The 22,545-nt window shown below is 45.0% G+C and overlaps 1 protein-coding gene across 2 annotated transcripts in view; it reads left to right on the forward strand.

Annotated features, from left to right (window-relative positions):
* The window catches only part of Ror2 (receptor tyrosine kinase like orphan receptor 2), a 216,571-nt gene that overhangs the window by 160,718 nt on the left and 33,308 nt on the right, over positions 1-22,545 (forward strand). For both annotated transcript variants that reach the window (XR_002790600.2, XM_013150151.3), the window contains exon 2: positions 19,297-19,374. Coding sequence is in view for 1 of the 2 variants with exons in the window: in XM_013150151.3 (XP_013005605.1) it covers positions 19,297-19,374 (78 nt within the window). In the remaining variant the exon portion in view is untranslated. The remainder of the gene's footprint in view (positions 1-19,296; positions 19,375-22,545) is intronic.

The following is a 22,545-nucleotide window of genomic DNA, read 5'->3' on the forward strand; positions in this document are numbered from 1 at the left end:
ACTGTTCTGGGCTAAGTTTCTATCCAGCTGCCCTTTACTCTGGATTGCATTTTTATTACACTTAGCTTAGCAACTCTTGGAAGAAGAGGCCCCAAAGAAATTCTTCCCCTCTTGGTTGTAGACCTTGTGATTCCATAGAATCCACATTGGTCATCTGAAGTCCCTCTCCAGCCAGGAATAGCATCATTAACTGCCCTTGACTGAGAGAGGGGCTGACTTCAGCCTCCACAGTGTGTGAAGGGGTTGTGTCCTGATAAATGCATCCAAGTGTAAAACATCGTAAGTCAAAAGTACAACTCGAGTCACCTCACAGAGCATCATGGCTCAGTGGGCAGTGTCCAGGTAAACGCTGTTTACCCTGCGTTTGTGGGCAGATCAAGAGCTGTGGTTCGCTGACACTGCTTAGCACCATGAGAAAGGACTGCATACCAGGACTCAAAAGATTCAATCCAAAACTTTAAGTATGACTTCTTCTAGGTTGAGTTGGCTTTGGTGCCATAATAAAGTTGGATGATTGTAAGTTGAGCCATCATCAAGGCAAAGACTGCCAATAGGCAGTAATGAGGACAGCAGGAAATGCAGTGGTGGTGTTTTGTGATTCCCAGGAGCCACACAGGGCTCAGCATGAGGCTCAGAGAACAGCACTGTCCATCAGGAGGCTATGAATGTGATTGCCAGTGGGGGGCGGGGGGAGGGCAAGACTCCCCAAAAGAAAGCTTGTGCCTGTGTAGTCCTCTTCTTCTCAGCCAGTGCTGTGTTTCATGGGCCTCCTCACACATCCCTGGCTGAGTGTCGGGTGCCCACACCCCTGCAGGTCTGTGAGGAAGGCAAGAGAGCACCGTGGTCCCCAGACATTGCTAGTGTTAGAGACATCTCGCAATGAGTTGTTAGAGGAGGAAAACATGAGAAAGAGGGGACAGGCAGAGCAATAAAAGCACATGCTAATTTGTAAGGGATGTGATGTACAAGTTAAGAAGTGTCATAATTGAAGTTGTCACTGCCCTGTGTTCATTTGCATTTAAAGAGGCCAAATTGCTGAGAACCCCCCCCCCGCCCGCCCCCTTTAAAGTCAAAGTGTGGAGGAGGCAGAATGCAACCATCAGGGAAGACTGAGCTTATCCCACTTGCTGGAACCTCTGGGTGCCCAACTGCTGGGAGGAATACAGCCAGGAGTTGATCACTGGATCCAGTTGTAATTAAATCTTAGTTCGACTCTGAGACGCATTTGCTCCAAAATGAGAGCCTATAGAAGACACCCAAGTAGTCTGTGGCAGTGCGGAGCCTGGTGGACTCAGACAGTCCGCGCACCAAACAGTAGGGGCTCTGCCTATCTGGTCACCCAGAATGCACTGCCGCAGGTACCGAGTCCCATGGGAACTGTGGGAGCAGAAAAGGTGCCTTCTTGCGGTAGGGAGCAGGGAGCATAAAAAAGCAGATTCTGTCACAGGCCTTGAGCAACAAATGGATTGAAAATGGACTAACGGGGACGGGTGTTGTGTACTGTGGAGAGGCAAGGAGAGGGCCTGAGTGGCCATACCTGCTTAGCTCAGTGTTGCTTTGGCAACTGCTCATCAAGAGGGAGTCTTATCACTGGCAGGTGACTCTGTGCCTAGCGCCCCCACCCAGGGTCTGTGCCTCACAAAGGAAGGCTTCCTGCCAGCTCAAGCTGGCAAAGAGGAGTGGAGAAAGCTTGAGAGGATGATTGCATACTGCAGGTTTCATGCACAAGCGAGCCCAGTGCATCAGCCCCTCACCCTGGAGGGTCCGGCTAGCTGGTGATCACCCTGGGTCAGTCTTTCTCAAATGCCCTTTATCACAGATGCCCCTGAAAGTCAGTCCAAGGGGACACAGAAACTAGAAAAGATGAGACAGGGTTCTAAGAATTAAAAAACATGTAAAGCGCACTTTAGAAAGCCACAGCTCATTGGTGGGAGCACATGCTAGCTGAGGACCTGCGCCCTGGAGGCTGGGCCCTGGTGTGATATCTCCTTCTCACTCTACCTCATTTGCCTCAGAATCCAGCAGTGGAGATTGTGTGAGTGCCAGCAGGCTGGGTGTGCCTGGTTTCTCAGGCTGCCTATCGGGACTGACCACTCCCCTGGTAAAATGTTCTCCAGCACTGCACTGGGAGCCAACCTGCAGTCCAGGAGCAGACAGGTCCCCCACTGCAGTCAGCACTCTGGACACAAGCCTTGGGCCCATGAGTTTTAGGACTCTAGCTGCAAAAATAAAAAAGCCTCAGAAAATGCTGGAAGCAGCTATGATTTATGAGTCTCAGGTAAAACATGGCATTGAAAAATGTCCTTTTCTTATACGGGTTCAAATAAGTACTGTCTGGTGATATGATTGCTAACTTTTTTCAGTAAATTCCTTTCCTTTAAAAGGAGAAATTTAGATACCACACCGACATTGGTTTAGAGCAAGAAGTCCATAGCTGGCAATGATGTGCATTTTTGTGATAACCACTAACGAGCAGTGGTTTAATACATTGCTTTTATTCATTCAGCTCTAATGCTACAATGTTGTCACCATTAAATACAAATACTTTTGCTTTTATTTTAAAAATTCCTGCTTTTCATATTGCAGGATCACATCTTGGTACCCAGTGTGTAAAGATGGGGTGGAAGATGCTCAGGAAGCAGAACGTAGACTCTGAGCCCAGGTAGTTGGAATTGAGTGACTTGGGGCAGGGAATACTAAGTTCCATACGAACTCACCTTTTATGCAGTAGAGTTCAAATTGTTTAGTTTCCTTGTATTTTAACACTCTTAGAAAACTAGAGAATTTTATTAACTGAAGAATATCCATCATGAATTATTTTGTTACCTCTTTTATTTGAAAAAGTTAAGCTAGTTTTTTTTTTTTTAATTGAAAAAGAAATTCCTGAATGTGCTGAAATAATTCAGGCTGGTACTCCGTCTAGAGCTTCCACAGATCCCTTTCTGGTGGCCATGAAGAGTCAAGCTGAGCTTGTTCTGGAGAGAGATGCACTCTGTACCCTTGGGTCTCGCCTTATGCTGCTCCTGATTAGTCTCTCCCCTTTCTGCAGTTTCTTCAGAAGACACTGGGGTGGCAACAGAAACAGCACCACTTCAGGGGCGGGACAGAAGAATTAGAAGTGATGTAGCCTGTGCTGAAAACTTGACTATTGCCATCACTGTTGCATATGTATTATATATGTTGTTGTCTGTCACAGTTAGCCATGGTGCAGCTGTGCTGTTATTAACCGGCTGGAGCTTAATCAATGTGTGGTGATCTCCTGACTTGCTCTGACAACCACAGCTGGAACAAAGGTTCTCTACAAGACCTGCAGATAAATTGTTGGCCTTGGAACTGGGCACAGTCCCTGACTGGTTTTGGTAAATGCCAGATGCTCCTGTGGGAATTCCGAGGATTTTTTTTCCATACTCTGGGCTAAGCAAGAATTCCTGCTGCTCTCCTTTGCTGGAGGGACGTGTGGACCTCGGTCCCACATTTCAGTTTACCTTTGTTTGCTCAACACTGTGACTTTGAGTCTTTTCAGATTTTGGAGCCATTGAAATTGATTTGTATTCAAACTTATTGTGTCCTTCAGTTGGCTTTCTCACCAATAAGGAGAATGTTGTCATATTCTGGGCTAAAATCTTTGTCGTCATTGAAAATTTACTTTTTTCCTGAAGCATGAGTTAGAATTTTTACTTCATTTTCCCCTCTATAACCAGCCTAGGCCTGTCATAGAGTTATCCTTCACTTCCCATTAACTTCAGAAATCATCTTGTTTACAGTTTATGTTTCTGTACCTATCGAGGTCAGTCTGCATCCTATTGATTGTTCTGTCTACCTATTAGCAGAAAAGCACATTTTCTGTCTGCTTGTATATCCTTGAGAACTTTTCTGTTTTGTGTTCATAAAGGATAGGAGAGTAGATGTGTTTCCTTGTGATGTCCTTGTCTGGTGTTTCTATCTGGGTGACCCCACCTCATACAAAGAGTTGGAAAGTATTCTCCTTTCAGAAGAGTCTGCAGAGGATCACTGGTAATTCTTTCCTAAGTGTTTGACAGATTTTATCAGAGAATGCTTTTTTTCTGAGGATTTTTGATTACTAATTCAGTCTCTTAGTATCAATCTAGTTTGACTTTTCTCTTCCTTTTGAGTCAGTTTCAGTAGGTAGATGGCTATAGATCATCTAATTTGTTGGGATGCAGTTGTTCAAAGTATTGCTTCATAATCTTTTTAATGTGCAGCATCATGTCACTGTCCTCTTTGTCATAGTTTGAGCCTCTTTATTTCTTGATCAGTCTAATTAAATGATTATTAATTTTGCTGACCTTTACAAAGTACCAATGTTTGGCTTCTTGATTTCCTCTATTTTCCTAACTCTTCATTTCCTCTATAGTCTTATTTCCTTTCTTTTTTTGATTCCTTAGGATATAAAGTTAATTAACTGAGATCTTTTTAAATGGACTAAAAATTTAAAGCTGTAAATATTCCTGTAAGTGGTCTGTAACTGTTCCTCTTAAATTTTGTTATATTATATTGTGTTTCCTTTTTTTATTTTTATTTTTTATTTTAAAGAGATTAAGACAAAATAGGACATAACAAAGCAGATCAGATCAGAACAATGTAAGCAACACAATATTTCACCAGAAGACAACCTGTAATTAACAGTAACTACCATAATGTCTCTTTCTTTGTAATAGTTGAGCATAACTTCATATACAGTAATATCAAACACAACAAAATAGCATAAAACCATTCAAGAGAATGAGAGTATTACAGGGCATTCAGAACCAAATAACAGAAAATAAACAATGGTTACTCTATTATCTCATTTTCCATAAAAAATTTATATATACTATCATACATAATACAATCCAATAAGATACAACATGAAAGAACCAATGGAAACAGAAGAACAAAAGCATGGTAAGGACTTCAGAATAAGATGATATTAAATCAGCACTGGCTATTATAATGACTTGTTTTCTTCAAAATAACTGTTCATACCATCACAGATAATAAAATCCAACAAAAAGATAAACCCATTCCATCTAATGAATGCAGTCATTGTAAGGCTTCAAAGCAATGTCATGGGGAATCATGATTACCATAAACTCTTATGTACTCTTACCATTTCTTATACCATTTCTTATAGGGAGACTATACAGTATTTATACATGTGGGTTTGATTTATTTCTGAGTATGGTCTCAAGCTGCGCCCCTTTATTTATAAATATCTCAATGTGATCATTCTTTATAGCTGAGTAGTACTCCATTGTATAAAAATACCACAACTTTTTAATCCATTCCTCAGTTGATGGACACTTACATTGTTTCCAAGATCTGACAATTACAAATTGTGCTGCTATAAACATGGGTGCACATATATCACTGTGGTATGATGTTTTCAGTTCTTCTGGGAATATGCCTAGAAGTGGAATAGCTGGGTCAAATGGGATGTCCAATCCCAGCTTTTTGAGAAATCTCCAGACTGATCTCCATAGTGGACCAGTCTATACTCCCACAACAGTGCAGGGGAGTTCCTTTTTCCCCACAGCCTCTCCAGTATTTGTTGTTGGTAGTTTTCTTGATCTTGGCCATTCTTTCAAGAGTGAGATGGAATCTCAGTGTTGTTTTAATTTGCATTTCTCTAATGACCAATGATGCTGAACATGTTTTCATGTATTTCTTTGCTATTTGTATTTCTTCCTCTGAGAACTGTGTATTCATCTCAAATGCCCATTTTTGGATTGGGTCCTTGAATTTCAGGGGTCTGATTTTTTAAAATTCTTTTTATGTTTTAGACAGAAGTCCTTTGTCTGAGGCACAGTTCACTAACATTTTTTCCCAGTTTGTGGGTTTTCTTTTCACTAATTTGGAAATTTCTTTTGACAAGCAGAAACTTTTTACTAAGATCTGATCCCAGCTATTGATTCTGGGAAGTACTTCCCATGTGGTTTGATTGCTGTTCATGAATTCTTTACCTACCCCCATGTCTTCAAGATTTTTACCTAATTTGTCTTCCGACAGATTTAGTGTTTCTGTTTTAATATTCAGATCTTTGATCCATTTAGATTTTAGTTTAGTACATGGTGATAGGCATGGGTCTAGTTTTAGTTTTTGGCATATGGAGAGCCAGTTTTTCCAGCAGCGTTTATTAAAAAGACTGCCATTCTTCTAGCGAACATGTTTGGCTCCTTTATCAAGGATAAGGTGGTTGAGTGTGTATTCACATTCATCTCACAGTATTTGTAATCCCTTGTGATTTCCTCTGAAATTCACTGATGATCTGGGAATGTTTAGTTAATTTCCCAAATTTATCTTTGTTAACTAATTTCTAATTTTATCTCATTTCAATTAGCAAACACACGTTATGATTTCAAGTCCCATCACATTTATTGCACAGTGTGGCATCCTGGAGAGTGCTTCACAGGACTTTGGAGAGTATGTGTTGTTAGTGTTATGTCTAGCTAGTTTATGTTGTTGCCTGAATGTTTTATTTCCTTGGTGATTTGTGATCTAATTTTGTTAGAGACAGTGGGATACTAAAGTTTCCAGCTATTGTTTTTGAATTAGCTACTTCTTTCATTTCTGTAAGTTTTTGCTTCGTGTATTATAAAACTCTGTTAAGGTCAAAGACATTTGAAATGAATTGATGACTGAACCTTTTAAAATTATGAAATACTCATCTTTTTTCCTTTATCTATGTTTGGCTCACAGTTTAAACATGGCAGTCTGTGAAGCAGTCTGATATGAGCATGGCCATGTTTCTCACTGTGGCTCTTTTTTTTATGATATGTCTTTTCAACCTCTTTGTGTTTTTGTTTAATATAAAGTGTGTCACTTATAGATAGCATGTGGTTGGGTAATGTCCTGGTTACTTTCTTGTTGCTGAGACACTATACCCAACACTCAAAGTTAAAGGAGAAAATGTTTATTTCTGCTCACAGTTTGCAGAGGTTTTGCTTCACGGTCAGCTGGCTCCAAGGCAGGCCAGCATGGCAGAGGAACATCCTAGAGACAGACAGTCCGTGGCAAGGCGGGCAGAAAAGGCTGCCAGCATGTCTTCCATTTTTCTCTTCCCTTCCCTTCAGGCTGCAAGCCTATTGGTTGGTGCTGCCCACAACCAGGGTGAATCCTCCATTACAATTCCCTGAATTATACTGAACCAATTTTGGTATCACACCCCTTAACCCATATTCACACACCCTTCGTCCAGCCCTGCCTGTGAGCTCATGAAGCTTGGGAGGTGAGCGATATTAAGACATAATGGATAATTTCTTTTAAAAAAAAATTCATCCTACTAATGTTTGAGTTTTTTACTTGCTTTAAAAAACATATCTAATTATCAATATGGTAGAAAATTTTACATTTACTATTTCAGTTTGCTTTTTATATGATTTATGCCTTAATTTCTCTATTTCTTTTTTGTGTTACATAGTTCCTATATTCTTTTAAATTTTTCATGTTGTGTGTTTGTGAGCTATTTTCTTAGTGATTGCTTCTTTAATCATAATTTAGCTTTAAAAAATCTAGTTTGGACCAATATAAACTCAACAGTAAGCAAAAATTTTTCTCTAATCTTGATTCATTCCTTTCTTTTTTGGACAATTACTTCACATTGCATCTTTATGTGTTATAAGTCCATCAGTGCAGTTCTGTAATTAGGATTTAATGTAGTGATTTTTTAAATAATCTAAAAGAATTTTTATAAAACCTTTTTCTACCATCTGTCATAGTAATTACATTAATTTTTTTTCATACCAGGAATTGAACTCACGACCTCATGCTTGCAAGGCAGGTGCCATGCTGCTGAACTGTATCCCCATTCCTACATAATTATTTTTCTAATACTTTTTCCCCCTTTCTTCCATGTGAATTTGAATTCCTGTCAAATGTCTTTACTTCATCTCGAGTAATTATCTTTCCTGTTTTTGTAAGTCAGTCTAGTAATGTCAGATTTTGTCATTATTAGTCTATCAAGGAATGGGCTAACTTGCTTATTTTTGAAGAATTTAGCCAGATATAGACTTCTGGGTTGGTAATTTTTCTTTCAAGTCTTTGAGCATGTACTCACTCAGGATCCTCACTGGATCCTGACAAAAATCCAGCTCTTAATATTGAGGATCCCTTGAAAGAGATGAGTCACATTCCTCGATGCTTTCAAGTCTTTCACCTGTTTGCTTTTTATCTGCCTCATTATGGATATCTTAGATTTTATCTTTCTTGGGGTTTGTTGAGTTTCTTAAATGTGTAAATTCAACATTTCAAATGTGGTAAGCTTTTGGTTATTACTTGTTCAGGTATTTTTTCTGCACCTCTTACCTCTTCCTGTTCTCATTATGTAGGTCTGGATATGCTTGCTAATGTCCCATAGACCTCTTAAACCCTGTTCATATTTCTTTTTACGCTGGGTAATCTCCCTTTGTATGCTGGATAATCTCTGTTGACCTATCTGTCTTCTAGATCACTGATTTCATTTTTCTGTTCCCTCAAATCTGTTATTTAGTCCATCTAGTGAATTTCAGATACTGTGTTTTCAACTTTGGAATTTGTTTCATTCTCTTACGCATATTATTGATATTCTTTGTAAAGATAAACTTGTTATAATTTCATGTAATTCTTTAAATATTCTTCACTTATTTGACCGTATTCATAATAGCTTATGTAAAGTCTTTGTTAAATCTGAAATCTTGGCCCCCAATCAGGGACATTTTCTGTTGAATATTTCTTGTTTCTTTGTTTATGTTTCCTTGAATGTTAATGTTTATGGTTCCTTCTTTGAAGACGTTCAGATAGTGTTGTGGCTTGTATCTAAATGCACCTTGCACCCACCGCCTTTCATGTGCGATAGCTGGTGCTTTTCAGAAGTGACTAGAACTAGAATGAGTGACTATAATTAAGGTTGTAGAATGACTAAATTGTTTTAGCATACTTATGTCTGTGGGTAATGGAAGCCCCGCGCTGGGTATGAATGGAACCAATCAACAGGCTTGTGGCCTGGATGGAATACAAAAGGACAGAAAGAAGGCAGGCTTGCTGCTTGCTGCCTCCTGCCTGACCTTCCATGGACTGTTTCTCCTCTGTGATGCCTCTTTGCTATGCTGCCCTGTGTTGGAGCCATCAGACTATGGATTGAAACCATTACAAACTAAGCTACAGTAAATCTTTTCTCCTTTAACTTGTGAGTGTCAGATATTTTGCTCCAGCAATGAGAAAGTAACCAAAGCAATAATATTTATCAGCAATTTAAGGAACAGTCCCAGTTTGGGTAGCAAACCCAAAGCCCACTTTCTTTCAAAGTCTTCAAAGCCCACTGTTTTCCATTGTGTTTTGCTCTTGCTTTTTCTTCATTTTGGTTCTTGATAGTGTTTTCTTGTTACTGTTAATGTGTTTTGCAGCTTTCCTACCCTAGTTCTGTGGTTTCTATGTTTACTGTCATGTGTGACCAATAATTACTTGCCATATTTTTAAGGGCTCCTTCTATTTTTAAACCTGGATTCTTTGGGCCACATCTGACCCAGTGTAATTGGATGGTTAGCCAATCACTGGTCAGGTTTCCTTGCCCCTGAGTGCCTTCTGCCATGGGAATCTTTGTGAGGCAGGCAGTTCACAAGACAGCCTTAGCATCTCCTCCTAATAGCAACAGGCCTCAGTCATCCAGAGATGAGTGACAAGTGACGGGTGCCTTCCCTGAACCCAGGTCTTTCCTGGGCACACACATACCCTTGGCATGCACCCGACCCTTCTGTAAATGCATAAGAACTTTTGAAGCTCCTTAGCTGCTTTAATGCTTGTTTAGGACTTTATTTTACATTTTAGGTTACGCTCACAATTATCACAGTTGTATAGTCCTAGCACCAGGCAGCGGAATTGCTGCTGGCAGCTTGATACTATTTTGGTAATGCCCCAGGGCTGTCTACCACCTACCACCCACCCTCCCCCAGCATCACTGAGCTCTGAGTTAAATCTGGAGGTTTCCCAGCTGCTGCAAGCCCAGACATACTATTGACTGTGCTGTGGGGATGGTACTTTTTGCTGCACTCCAAGATCCTCAGAGCCCTTGGCTGTCTTTTGGCTCCTCACCGAGAGCTGACAGGGGAAGGGGATGGGAGAAACTAAGGTTAAAAAGCACAGACCTGCTGTCTGACCAAGCTTCAGCAGTTTCTCTTGGGCAGATGATTTTCTCCTTCATTCCATAGCTTTGCAGGTTCCTAAGGATTTTGAAACCAAGTTTAGTTTTTTTCCCTGTGTGTTTGTTGAAGAGGGAGAATGAGTTTGTCCTGGACTCGCACCACATTCTGGAGGTGGATTCTCCAGCGTGTCACTTTGCGACCTGGCACCTGGCACCAAGCAGAGTGCACTACAGACATTTCAGGTACAAGTGTGTCAGCCCTCAACTGTGTTTCTGGGGCTGCAGAATCTGGTAGTGTTTTTAAGTTGTCAGTTCCTCCTCATTCATTTGGAGTTGGATTCGGGTGGAACTGTGTGCATGTGGTTAACAGGGGCTATGGTCAGAGGTGCCAGGGGCCACATGCAGGAGGCTGTGGGGCAGACGGGCACTGCCTGCTGTAGGCAGAGGTCACCCACAGTGCTGCAGTGACAGTGTTTGAGCCTTGGTTGCTTTGTGGATAGCAGATGTGTGTGAAGGAATAGGACTGCAGGGGGTTATTTTGGGGCCACTTGCTGTAATCCTGCAGGGCTAAGAGCAGGATGGTCCCATGGTCAGTGGGGTGAGGGTAAGAAGTAGTAGATTCTGGGGCATCTAGAAGATAGCAAACACTTCTTGATGGATGGGATGTGGAGTCTGAAGGGAAAGGAGTTAAAATCAAGTTCAGCATCTGTGGCCTTAGCCAAGACGAGAGTAGAGTTAGTGTTTAAGCAGTGGTGGGACTGTATAGAATGAGCTTTGAGCTGGACCTGCCCAGCAGGGTCTGTCTGTGAGATCTGTGATTGGAGGAGGAGCCAATCCAGCCTGAGAAATGGTTTGAAACAGGTTAAAGCAGGCTACCCCAGGGGTCCAAACCAGAACTGGGGGAGAGGAGAAGGTACAAAGCAAATAGAGAAGAGATCCAGGCGCACAGAGGCAGGTAAAGAGCTGGGAGGAGAGCATGCATAAATCAGGACACACTATGTAAATGTCCAGCAGGGCTATTACCAAAAATGGCCACACAGACTGAGCGCCTGAGCTCCACGTCCATTCCCTGGTGCCCTGGGCCCCATGTGCTGCTCCCTGCAGCCTAGAGTGGCACTAGTGTAAATATTATGAGAAAAAGGAATGCTATCCAAGAAAGAAGACCTGACAAATTCTCTTAAGCATGGTGCTGGGGTGAGAGGAGGTGCCCTGGCAGCTGCTGGAAACCAGGGGAGAGATGTTGGAGGACAGCCGTGTCCACCCATGTCTGCGAGTGCTGGGGCCAGCCACCAGGCAGGGTTATCTTCCTGTAGTGAGAGATTGGCCCAGGAGAGAGTGCGCGGTTGCTGGAGTCATAAGCAGGTTGGTGGTAATGCCACTGGTCTGTGGGCAGACCAATCCCATGGACTCCTCTGCATCATCCAATAACCTGCTGCTTTTTCTCAGGCAAGGATTCCCTGGCAGTCTGAACTGCACTGTCATATAAGCCATTTCAAATCAGCATCAGTTATGAAGACAAATAACACTTATCGATTGGCTTCCCCTGCTGAACTGAACTTTGGAACCCTAACCTCATGTGTCTCAGGATGAGACCTTAGTTGGGTATAGTGTCCTCATATGGGTGACCAGTTACAAATGTGTTATCAGGCTTGGACCTGAACTCTATGACCAGCGTTAAGAAGAAGAAGTGTGGACCCAGAGACAAACACCTCTAGAGGAATGACACTGAAGAAACACAAGAAGCTGGCTCTTTGCAGTTCCAAGAGAGAGGCAAGGACGGATCGTCCCTCAGAGCCTCCAACAGAGCCCACCCTTGTGCACCTTGATCTTGGAATTGGAGCCTGCACAACTGGGAGAAAATCAGCTCCTGCGACTTACGCTGCTGGGTTTGTGGTAAACTACCACAGAAGCCACCTTTCAAGGTAACATGTTTTCCTGCAGTTGTTTCCTGGACTCTGAGGTGAGGCCACTATGAATTTTGGACCTGTCTTGGAGAAGGGCCACCTCTGGCTACCAGGACCAGTATACAGATTCTGGTAAGCGAGACTTCTCACAGCCTCTGAGTTTCTCTGAGTTTCTCGCCCTAGGCTTCCCTGGTCAGCCTTGAAGCACTCAGTGTGTTATGTCCAGGGGGCACATGTCAGCTTATCCCGACTAAAGGAACCTCTCTTCATTGTCATGGGACAGTGCAGTTTAATTCTTTTTAGTTTTTTCAAAACATCTTCCAGTACTACCACCTTTAATTAAAAATTATCCTCATAGGATGAGCCTCAAAGTAGAAAATTGACTCTGTATTGGGAATAACTAATATTCATAAGATTCCTCTGCAAAACTAATCACAAGATGCAATACACTTTCCATTTGCTCCTTGTTGCTGGCATTGGAGCAAAAACCAGCCACCACTTTAGAAAAGGCAGGCAGGCCCCAGTGTCTGCTGTCACCTGGGGAGGGGACACCTCGGCTGTGTCTGGCAGGGGTGGCCCTCGCCAGCCCACTGCAGTGAGCTGCAGAAGAAAGTCCATGAAAGGCCCCAATTCAACTGGCTGAAGCCAAGCAGGCTGCCTTGCTCTTCAGCCAAAAACTCACTTGGCCCCTAACAGTAGGCCTTTGTTGGAGGCTCTGGAGCCATCAGAGGCAGAAGTCAGAAGAAGGTTTATGGAGGGGATGTAAAAGGGAATGGGCTGATGCACAAGACCTTGGGAGTTCACTATGTTTGCTTCAAAGCGGGACCAATGCCAAGGTTAGACCGGCAGGAGACACTGGTTACTCCATCTGCCAGGGGTTGAATTGTGTTTTATATTTCCAAAACAGAGTCCAGCTGGTCCTTTAAGGAATATAGAACCAGAGGTTAATATTTATTCAACTCAGAGGTAGACATAATTAAAGTAAAAAATTACAAACTGCTAAGACCACTACCAATTGGATACTGGCAACTAGGCCAGAGTCTCTGTGGGTTTCTAGCTGGCACAACATTTGAGTGAGAGCATTCCTGAAACATGCTCAGGTCTCTTTTGCGTTGCTGTTCTGTGCCTAGCCCTGTTCCCAGGCGTGTGGACTCACCTTTTCAGGCTGTTATCCTCTGCTTCATCCCAGTTAATTTTTTACCTCACTGCTGCATTTCTAGCATCACGGATGCTCTGATTCGACATGTCGCTAATATTGCTGTCCTGGTGGATCAGACAGCTGGGACTGTAATGGGGGGGGCAGTCAGCATGCTGCTGGGTTTCCATGCCGTTGGCTCACTGTCAGCACCACCCTTGCTCTCCAGAGAGAGGCACGGGTTTGCAGCTCTCACCCTCTTGAACTCTGGTCTTTTTCGGCACTGTGATTCCTTTGTTACATCCTGGAAATTACACCTTTTCACAAGGATGACCAAATCCAAGCATGCCAGCTTTGGTGAGTGAAATCCCTTCACTAATTAAAAGGAGAGTGCTTTGAAGTTGTCTGAAAGTTCCTTCTGAGGACTGCATCTAATTGCATCACATCGAGCACATGGACTCAGCTCAACAGGTGAAAAGATTATTGGATGAAAAGTCTGACTAACAAAATGTGATTAAAAGAAACAAATCAAAAACTGAATAGCACCATAGATTCAAGTCCAAAGGCATAGGATGGACTTCATTAGTGAATTCTTGCTGAATCGCGTCTCTGCTATTGATGAGCGTGAGATTAATGTGTCATTCAAGAAAGAGCCTGGGAATCGGGACATACCCTTGCCACTTTCCAGATGTAAACCCCTCTCATCTTGATGCCAGGAAAGCACATGTGGAAAAGATGTTTGCAGAAGAGTTTTGCTGCACTGGTACGCAGTGTCTGTTTGTTAAAAATTCATACATATTTGACGAGGACTGTACCTGTGAGTGTTGAGCTCCTGGCTATGAAACTGATTGTCAGGAGGCATCATCAATCCCAACACTGATTCCTTTCACTTTAGGCATTGTGCAGATGCCAGGGTCCAGCTTTGAATAGGCAGGACATTCATCAAGTGCTTCCAAGGAATATGCCATCGGCTCCTGCTTCCTTTAAGAAGTGATACCACCTTGCCAGTGACAGTTAGTGTAGGGTTCAGCTAAACACCTTGACATTCTCCAAAGTATTTTATTCCTAAGTGTTTGCTGAGCTGTGTGAGTCTGTGCATAGCATGTTCACTCCATGAACTCTGGATCATATTTTAATTATTCAGTATTCATGATCGACTTTGTGGCCATTTCCAATGACGGTGTCATGAAGAGTGTCAGGTATTTGGAGATAAAATGCTTCCTATAGCTGTGAGCCCTGGTTAGGGGAGGAAGGAGGTGTTGGAATGTGCCATGAAGTGGCGACAGTTGCACAGTGATCCCCTTGTCCTAGTTTCTCCATTTGCTAACCTCTTACATGAGTGTGGTCTGTTTCTCTCACAGTGTGGGTGTGTAACTCCTGACTAATGTCCATAGCATTTTCTTTGTTGTCCTAGAGTTCCATAGAGGACACCATCTTGTATGAGCCTTCAGTTGTGTCTGTAATGTGGCTTCTGACTGTGTGGCACTATGCCTCCGCCGTATCACTGCACTTTAACCAGCTACAACTTAACGTTTTTATTTTGTGGGGCTGGGAGTATAACCTAGTGATGCAGCAGTTGCCAACATCTGGTAGGTCCCAGGTTTGAGCTCCAGCACTGTAAACAAACAAAACATTAAGTTGTTTCGTAATAAAAGATTTTTTTTTTCTCCTGACATCAAAAACCTATTAAGCTGACAGCTCTCCAGTCACCTACTGAGGCTCTGAAAGGGCTTCTTCCCTGGTAGCCACGCTGTGTCATTTTGTGTATTTATCCAGTGAAAGTCCTCTGGGTCTAATGAAGAACCCTGTTTTTCAGGAGGCAGATAAGGAAGTCCTGAGGAATTGGAACAAGGAGTCTGCTGCTTGACACTCTTCTCTGACAGGGAACAGAAGGCTCTCTGGCCTTTCTTCAGCTTGTCCAGCTGTGTCCAGAAAGCTGAACGGACATAGGCCTTGCTTAGAGTCTGCCAGCTGGCCAGGGTGAGAGGGTGCCCACTTTAGGTAGAAACCAAGTAGCCATTCATGTAAGGACCTAGAGCAGCCCCCATTATCCAGGGAGGGGAGCGTGCTCCAGGACCCCCGGATACACCTGGATTTTGGATAGCTCTGAATCCTGTATGTATGGTCTGTCTATACCTATGGACCTACAGTACAATTTTGATACATGAATTAAACAAAATCAACTAGTAATAAAGCAGACAATAATAGCACATTATGATGATAGGTAAATGTGGTCTTTTTGTTTCTTGGAGTATCCCATTGTGCTTATTACCTGATGCTGGTGGTACTTTGAGGGGACACAGTGCTTCACCAGCTGAGGTCAGTGACAGAGGCTCCATGATGTAGTTCAAGGCTGTCGCCAAGGCTTGCTTGAGCACAGACACTGAGACACCGAGATAGTTGATCTGCCAGCAACAGTACCTCTGTGACTAAGGGGCACCATGGAACACAGGGCCCAGGTGTGATTCACATCCGGTGGGGCAGTTTAAGATCACCTCGCACTAATCAGAATTGCATGCAAGTTAACACTGTGAACTGTTTATTTCCAGAATGTTCTGTGCAGTTTCATATTGCACTTGACTGTGGATAATGCAAACTGCAGAGAAAAAAACCAAAGCTATGGACTCCTAGGTGACAATGGGTGCGGGAGAGGTGTCACTGGGCACCTTCCCACCCTAGTCAGCCATCGGCTAACCCAGGCTACTGTCAGTGCCAGGGCCTGTCACAGGGTAAGAGTGATGCAAAGCAGCCAGCCAGGACTGGTGACTGTCTGTTTTGTGATGGTCAGAGAGGACACAAGTGGCTTGCGTTCTGCACGCTGCCTCATTGTGATAGCCAGCCAGCAAATCCTTCCTCCCCAGGCCTTCTGCAGCTGGAGTGTGAGCTCCCATGGGTCTTCCTGTCACACAAGTCTTCCTGTTCCATCACCTTTACGTCTTTGCATCAGTAATCCTGATCACTGTGCATTTCCAGAGAAGTTCCATCTTTTCCCTCCCAGGGTCACTGAAGAGTCTCAGGCACAGGTGCGTTCTTCCCGTGGATCAAGGGTAAGGGGTGCTCCGACCAGCACTTAGGGAGCTATTTTACTCCCCTGTGGCTAAGCACGCAGGGCACATGCTTTGGGGGAACCTTTCCTCACGCCTTCCCTCCCTTCCTTCTTCTTTCCTTCCTTCTCTCTCTTTCCTGCTGCTGAGCATACATTTAAAATAATCTTTAAATCACAAAATTCATGTTTGAAAGGCTACATATTCTGTGATTCCATTTGAATAAAATGTCCAGAATAGGCTCATGTGTAGAGCAGATGAGTGGTTCTGATGGGGTGTGAAAGGCAGGTTGAGGGGTAACAGCTAGTGTAACAAGGTTTCTTTGGGGGTGATGAAATGTCCTGGAACTTGATAGTGAGGGTAGTTACATAACCTTAGGGATATACTAAAATCCATTAAATTATACACTTTAACATGAAAAATCTTGAAATTTTATAGTGTATGAATTGTAGTGCGATAAAATTTGACACTTGTTTACTGTAGATACATTTAAAAATAAAGTAAAAGGAGAAATTTAAATATGGTAATTATAACACCAGACTAATGGTGATATTTCAATGTGTACATGTAGAGGGAGCAATTTTTGTTGATATTTTGATTATTTTTTCCTTACATTATACTTACCCTTTTTAGGGCCAAGAGGAGCCCTCTTGGAATCTCTAAAAGCACAGGGCCGCTCCTCACCTGTCCTGTTGTCCTCATTCACAGCCTGCCCAACTCATGTCGCCGGTCTAGGTCAGGAGGCACCAGTGTCCTCAGTGAGGCCAGCCATCCTGCCCTAAATTGCATCTCTGGTTCTTCAGTTTCAAAATATAAATCATGTGCTTTCAGCAGATAATAGCAGAGCCTGGCTTTGTTGGAACTGGTCAATTACAAGGCTCTCAGCCAGTGGGCACCCAGGCGTGTCTGTCCCACCAAGGAAAGTGCTCTCATCACAGTGTGGTCACCCTCAAGTCCCAGTGCTCGTGGCCATAGCGGGCTGGAAATGTCACCCGGTTTGTCTAAAGATATGGGTAAGACACTCCTTCTGAGAAGAGCAGCGAGGTGAAACAGAAATCAAACCTACGAGTATGGGCAGCGGCAGGGTCCCAGACCCGCAGCCCTCGTGATGGTAATGAGGAGGCGTGCGTGTGCGCATAGGCGCCCTGCCATTCTTCACCACAGAACCAGGGCACCAGAGCTTATTTTTCTTTAAGATGGATATTTATTTGACTGTTTCACAGAACTTGTCTGTTTCTAAGCAGTTAGTAGTTTTTATGCCTCTTTTCAATGTACGTGTACACTGTACAAGTATGTTTGATTTCATGTGGTCTCTACAATTAAACAGTGCATAGTGACAGTACATGTAATATGCCAATTTAAAACTTCGAATCCAGATTTAGGTCTTTAGTTTTTTTTAGCAAAAAATTTGTTGACCAACCTTCATAGCTTTCCTTGACCAATTGAAGGATGAAAACCCATGCAGTTATTAGCTCAGGAGAGAATGCTGGGATTACCCTAGGGAGGGGACTCATTTGAGGACTTTCCATATAAGGACTTTGCTTCTGAGTAGTAAGGAACATTGTATGCAAGGTGTCGTGGGGAAGTTTGGGCCAGATGAGAAGAACTGAAAACCCTTGTTGCATTCAGAAACAAGTTTGCCCTGTGGATGGCAGGGAACCAAGGCCAGTATAGACTTTTTGAGCCACGTGATTCAGGCACCACAGGACCAGAGAGCATGAGAGGACCTGCTTGAGAGACTCCAGAGTGGTCTCAGGGTTGGGCAGCCAGTGTTTACTTAGCCGGGCAGCTGGAGGCTCCTGGCCAGCCTGACTGTGTTTGAAAACTACCTCCCCTTCTTAATTAGACCTGAGCTTTTCCAAGCAAGACCTCTTCTTTAGAGGCATCGGAGGTACCCCAGTGGTTTGTTAATTCTCAGCTTTTATTTATTAACCAAGCAGAGTCACCCAATAGTGAATTATAAACTTGCCTTTGGTAGACTTTTCAAATGTATGTGTAAACACATGGTAAAGACATAAAGCATCCAGTTCACCATCTTCAGCATTTTTAAGTGTATGGTTCAGTGGTGCTAAGGGTTATCACATTGTTGTGTACCCATCTCCACAATCCAGCTCTAGATATGTCATCCCCCTGTGTGAAACTGTGTCCCCATTGAACAGCTCCCCAAGGCTGCCGTCAGCACTGTGCTACCTTCCATCTCTGTAAATATGCTCATTTGAGGGCCCTCCTATGAGTAGAATCACAGAGTATCTGTCCTTCTGTGTCTGTGGCCTTGCCAAAATCTCCTGTAATAGTGAATGACACTCTGCCCAGGTTTGGACCAGGCTCTGCCAGGAGTTTGATGCCATAAACCCAGTTCTCTCCAGGAGGTGCCCATCAAATCCCCTGACTGCCCCATTCCTGACCCTGCACCCTGGTGAAGGGTGAAGCCTGGGAGGAAAGATGCATGAGGAGGGGCCAGTTGGAAGATAAGGGTAGCCTCCCCTGGACACAGGCTGGGCCCCTCATGGTCCTGTCCAGAGTCTGGGTGCAGAGCCCCTGCTGGGCATTGGTGTCCAGCGAGCTGACTGTTCCTGCTGACACCAGGGCTGGGGCCGGGGCTGAGGCCACGCAGGCACCTGAGTGTGTTGGGAGGGACTGGATCCAGTTGTGAAGGTGAGCAGATTTATGCCATTTACCACAGAGGAACAGAGGTGCACACAGCTGCTGCTGTAGGTTTGGGGTTGGGCCAGGGGATGAATTCCTTAGAAATTTTCGAATCCGAATCCATCCACTGATTCCCAGCATCTCACTCTGGAAAGCAGCCTGTGTCTCTGTTGTAATGTGTTTGGCAGCCAGTGCTTGCGTTTCTTCCTTACTCTCATTCCTAGCTACCCTTCCCCTAGGACCCTTGGCCTTGCTCAAGGGTTAACTTTCTGTCTGTGCTGCAGAGCACTGCCTGGCTGCGCTGTGTGAGGTACTGTGTATCACCTTTGGAGCTGCGCGCCCCTCTAGGGTCACCATATGCCTCACCCTTCTAACTCAGTCTGTTTAAGAAGCAAGTCAAAGGCCCCTGAAGAGAGCACTCATTTAATGTGTGTGCTGTGTTCTTCTTTCCAGGTGAGGTGGAAATGCCTGATCCCAGTGACCCTTTGGGATATCTTGACGGACAAGAAGGTCCCATTCCCACTCTGAAAGGTAAGCTGGGAAGAGCAGTAGTCTTTTCAAGTTTCCAAAACATAGGTAGCCAGTTGGTCTGCTCTTCCTGCTGGGGTGGGCCTGGCTGAATTAACAGTGCTGACTTGGCCAGTGCTGCTCCCTGTTGGTGGGCATGTGGAACGCCCCTTGGATGCTGCTGCTTGACTAGAAGGGTAACTGGGGAGCTGTACTCACTCTTCTGGCACTGGTGGTGAAGAGGTATGTGGGTCTCAGCGGGGTGTGCGTGCTTCTCCATGCTGCCTTCAGGATGGGTCCTGCCCTGGCTGCCTCCGCCCTTCTGGGAAATGTGCTGTGGCACCTTGTTCGCACTGTGGACATCCTATCTGCAGAGCTGGTAGAACAAGGCAAACCAGCTGCCTGAGGCTATAACCCTCCCCCGACTCACATGCTGTCACCATGCCTTTGGAAAGTGCCTTGGTCATCACAGGCCTCCAGTCACTTTCTCTGATTCAGAAGCTGAAAGTTCGAGATCAGATGCAAGCATGGGGAAAGCCCTCTTCCTACCTTGCAGAGGGGGAGCCTGCCTTTTCCCACGGCCCTCACATGGCAGACAAGAGAAGACGCACCCTCCAGTTCCTCTACAGGGATGTGCATGCCATCACCTCACCCCCGTGGCCTCATCTGAACCCACCTGAAAACCCTGTTTTGGACTCCACACAGGCACGTGGGTTTGAAAGGAGCACCAGTGGGTCGGTCTTAGTTCTCTGTTCCCACCACAGCCTGGCGAGTCTATGAAGCACGAAGGGATATTGGCTCATGGAGCTAGAGGCCAGGATCCAGCGCTGGTGTCTGGTGAGGCCCTCTACTGTGTCAGAGTGCGGCCAAGGCAACACACAGCAAGAAAGAGCAAGTGCGCCAGTCCCACGCTCTCTTCTCTTTCTTGGGGAAGCCCTGTGCCATCGGGGAGGCCCCACGCTAAATACCTTATCTCATCCTGATCCCTCCCATGTGAATTGGGGTTCATACCCGAACTGTAGCACCTCACAATTGCTTCCCAGTATATAAGGTCAGCGGTATGTGAGTACACATGCCTGTGCTGCTGGAGGTGGACCTGAGGCCTCCTGACGCCATAAGCTCTCCATCCCTGAGCTGTGCCCCACCCAGGCCAGTGGTTTGAATCAAAGCTCACTCCACTCCTTGTGGGGGAGAGGCAGGGGGAGTATCTGGGGCATCTTCAAGCAGCGCCCCCTGGAGGATGTCAGGGAGGGTTGCACAGAGCCATTGGCAGCCCTCACTCAGTGGTTCTTGTCCCATGCTGATTGCTTGTGGGAGAGATCTGTAGGAGATGTGTGCCCGGCACACGTGGTCTGCTGTGTGTCTGTGGGAGCCTTGGCCAGGTTTCATGCCACCCCATGGACATAGTGGCCGAGAACTAAAGTCTTGGTGAGAAACATCCTGAGGAAGGAAGTCTTTTGACAGTTTGATTGTCATCACATTTCTCAAGAGCCTGATTTGACCCCAGCACAAATGGTCCAGAGTCATTCACTGAATGATACCCTTCCTCATGCCCCGGCCATCCCAGGGCCTTGCGGCAGACTGTGAGCTCTGGCTTGCAGAGTTTATGAACAGAGGACAGCAGGCATCCTAAGGGACAGCTGTCAGATGTGCCAGAGTTTCATTTGGTGAATGCCCCAAGGAAAGAGATCTGGAAGAAGAAGCCACAGCAGATTTAGGGACAGGCTGTCATACCAAGATCTGAAGTGTGGATGTTGCCAGGTGACAGCAGCAGGAGAGTGTGTGTCCCATGCAAGCAAGGGCTGGGGGCAGACAGACCTGCTGCCCTGCACACGTGGCAGGGAGTGGCATGGCTGATGGGAGGAGCAGGGGTCCGCAGGATTGGCCTGCATTGTGGTTTAAGCTGGCAGGCACATGGGATACTTTTAAGCTTCTCAGCAAAAATGAAATTAGGAACTCAGCTCCTCAGTTGAGTTCATCCTAGCTGAATGTGTGCAGCTAGCAGCTCCCACAATAGCTGGCACAGATCTAGAACATTCCAGCCACACAGGAAGTCCCCTTGGGCCAAGCTAGGCTGCATCCTGCCCAGGTTTGGGGGCAGGGGGTAGAGAAATGTGTATTTTACTGATAGTTGTCACAGACATCGGCCTGGGAGGTGTAGGATTTAATTCACTCAATAAAAATGTGCTCCTGATGGCCCATGGCTTGACGGGGGAGAAGCAGAGGGTGCTGGGGAGAGAAGTGAGGCTGTCCAACCTGGGCTGTGATAGGAATTCTATGTGCAGTCTCCTATGTGGCTGCATCACTCCTGGAAAATGCACCTCAGCTGTGCTGTGATCCACTGCGAACTTGTAGCCTGCCCATAGAGAGATGCAAGGGCACCCTTGTGGGCCTGGGTCTGGCTGTGGTGGAGATGGGGCTCTGTTTAAATACCATCACCATAAGTATGCCTGGTGAGGTAGACATCCATGGCTCACCTCCATGGAAGTTGCATTTGTTAATGGAGGTATAGAAATGACCGTGAGCTAACCTGATAGAAATTTTGTACTCATCCAGCTGTAAGCTCCAAACATTTATGAGAACAATTCAGAGCCTTAGGCTGGGATTCCTTGATGTTCCTTTTTGGTCTCTGAGCAACTGCTCAGGCTTCGAAGAGTATGCTTTCTTATGGGCTCTTTATTTGGGGCTTGATTGCCTCCTGTTTCTGTTGTTAACCCACCAGTGATTGAATGTTTCTGTGAGGCTGAAGTGAGGAGAGGAGTTTTAATCAGAGTTTGGAAGTTTGCCTTGAACCTCTCCAGGGTACAGAAAGACTGATTGCGGAAGGTAACTGTCAAGAAAGCATGCATACTCCTGCATGTGTGTACACATATATCCTTATAAAGAGGAAGTGCAGAGAGAAAGCAGAGAACTCTGGGTCCCCTGGCCATATTTCTTGCAGTGTCTATATAGCAGTACATGGTGCAACACGTAGTGTAACATCCACTTTGCAGAAGATGTGCCTGTTGGAGGTGACCCAAGTCATGCCCTGGGACTGGGCCTTTAGGCACAGGACTGGTCAGACCCAGCCTCCCTAGCCTTAGCGAGCAAGAAAAGCTTTACTTAGTAGCGCACAGCAGGCACCCAGAGGTGTGGCTGATGCTGGAGCCATGCAGAGCATTGCCATCCTGACACTGGGTCTGTCATTTTCCATGG

Source organism: Cavia porcellus, unplaced genomic scaffold (genome assembly GCF_034190915.1).
Source record: "Cavia porcellus strain 051 isolate PalLab524CR breed Dunkin Hartley unplaced genomic scaffold, mCavPor4.1 scaffold_17, whole genome shotgun sequence".
Taxonomy (NCBI): Eukaryota; Metazoa; Chordata; class Mammalia; order Rodentia; family Caviidae; genus Cavia; species Cavia porcellus.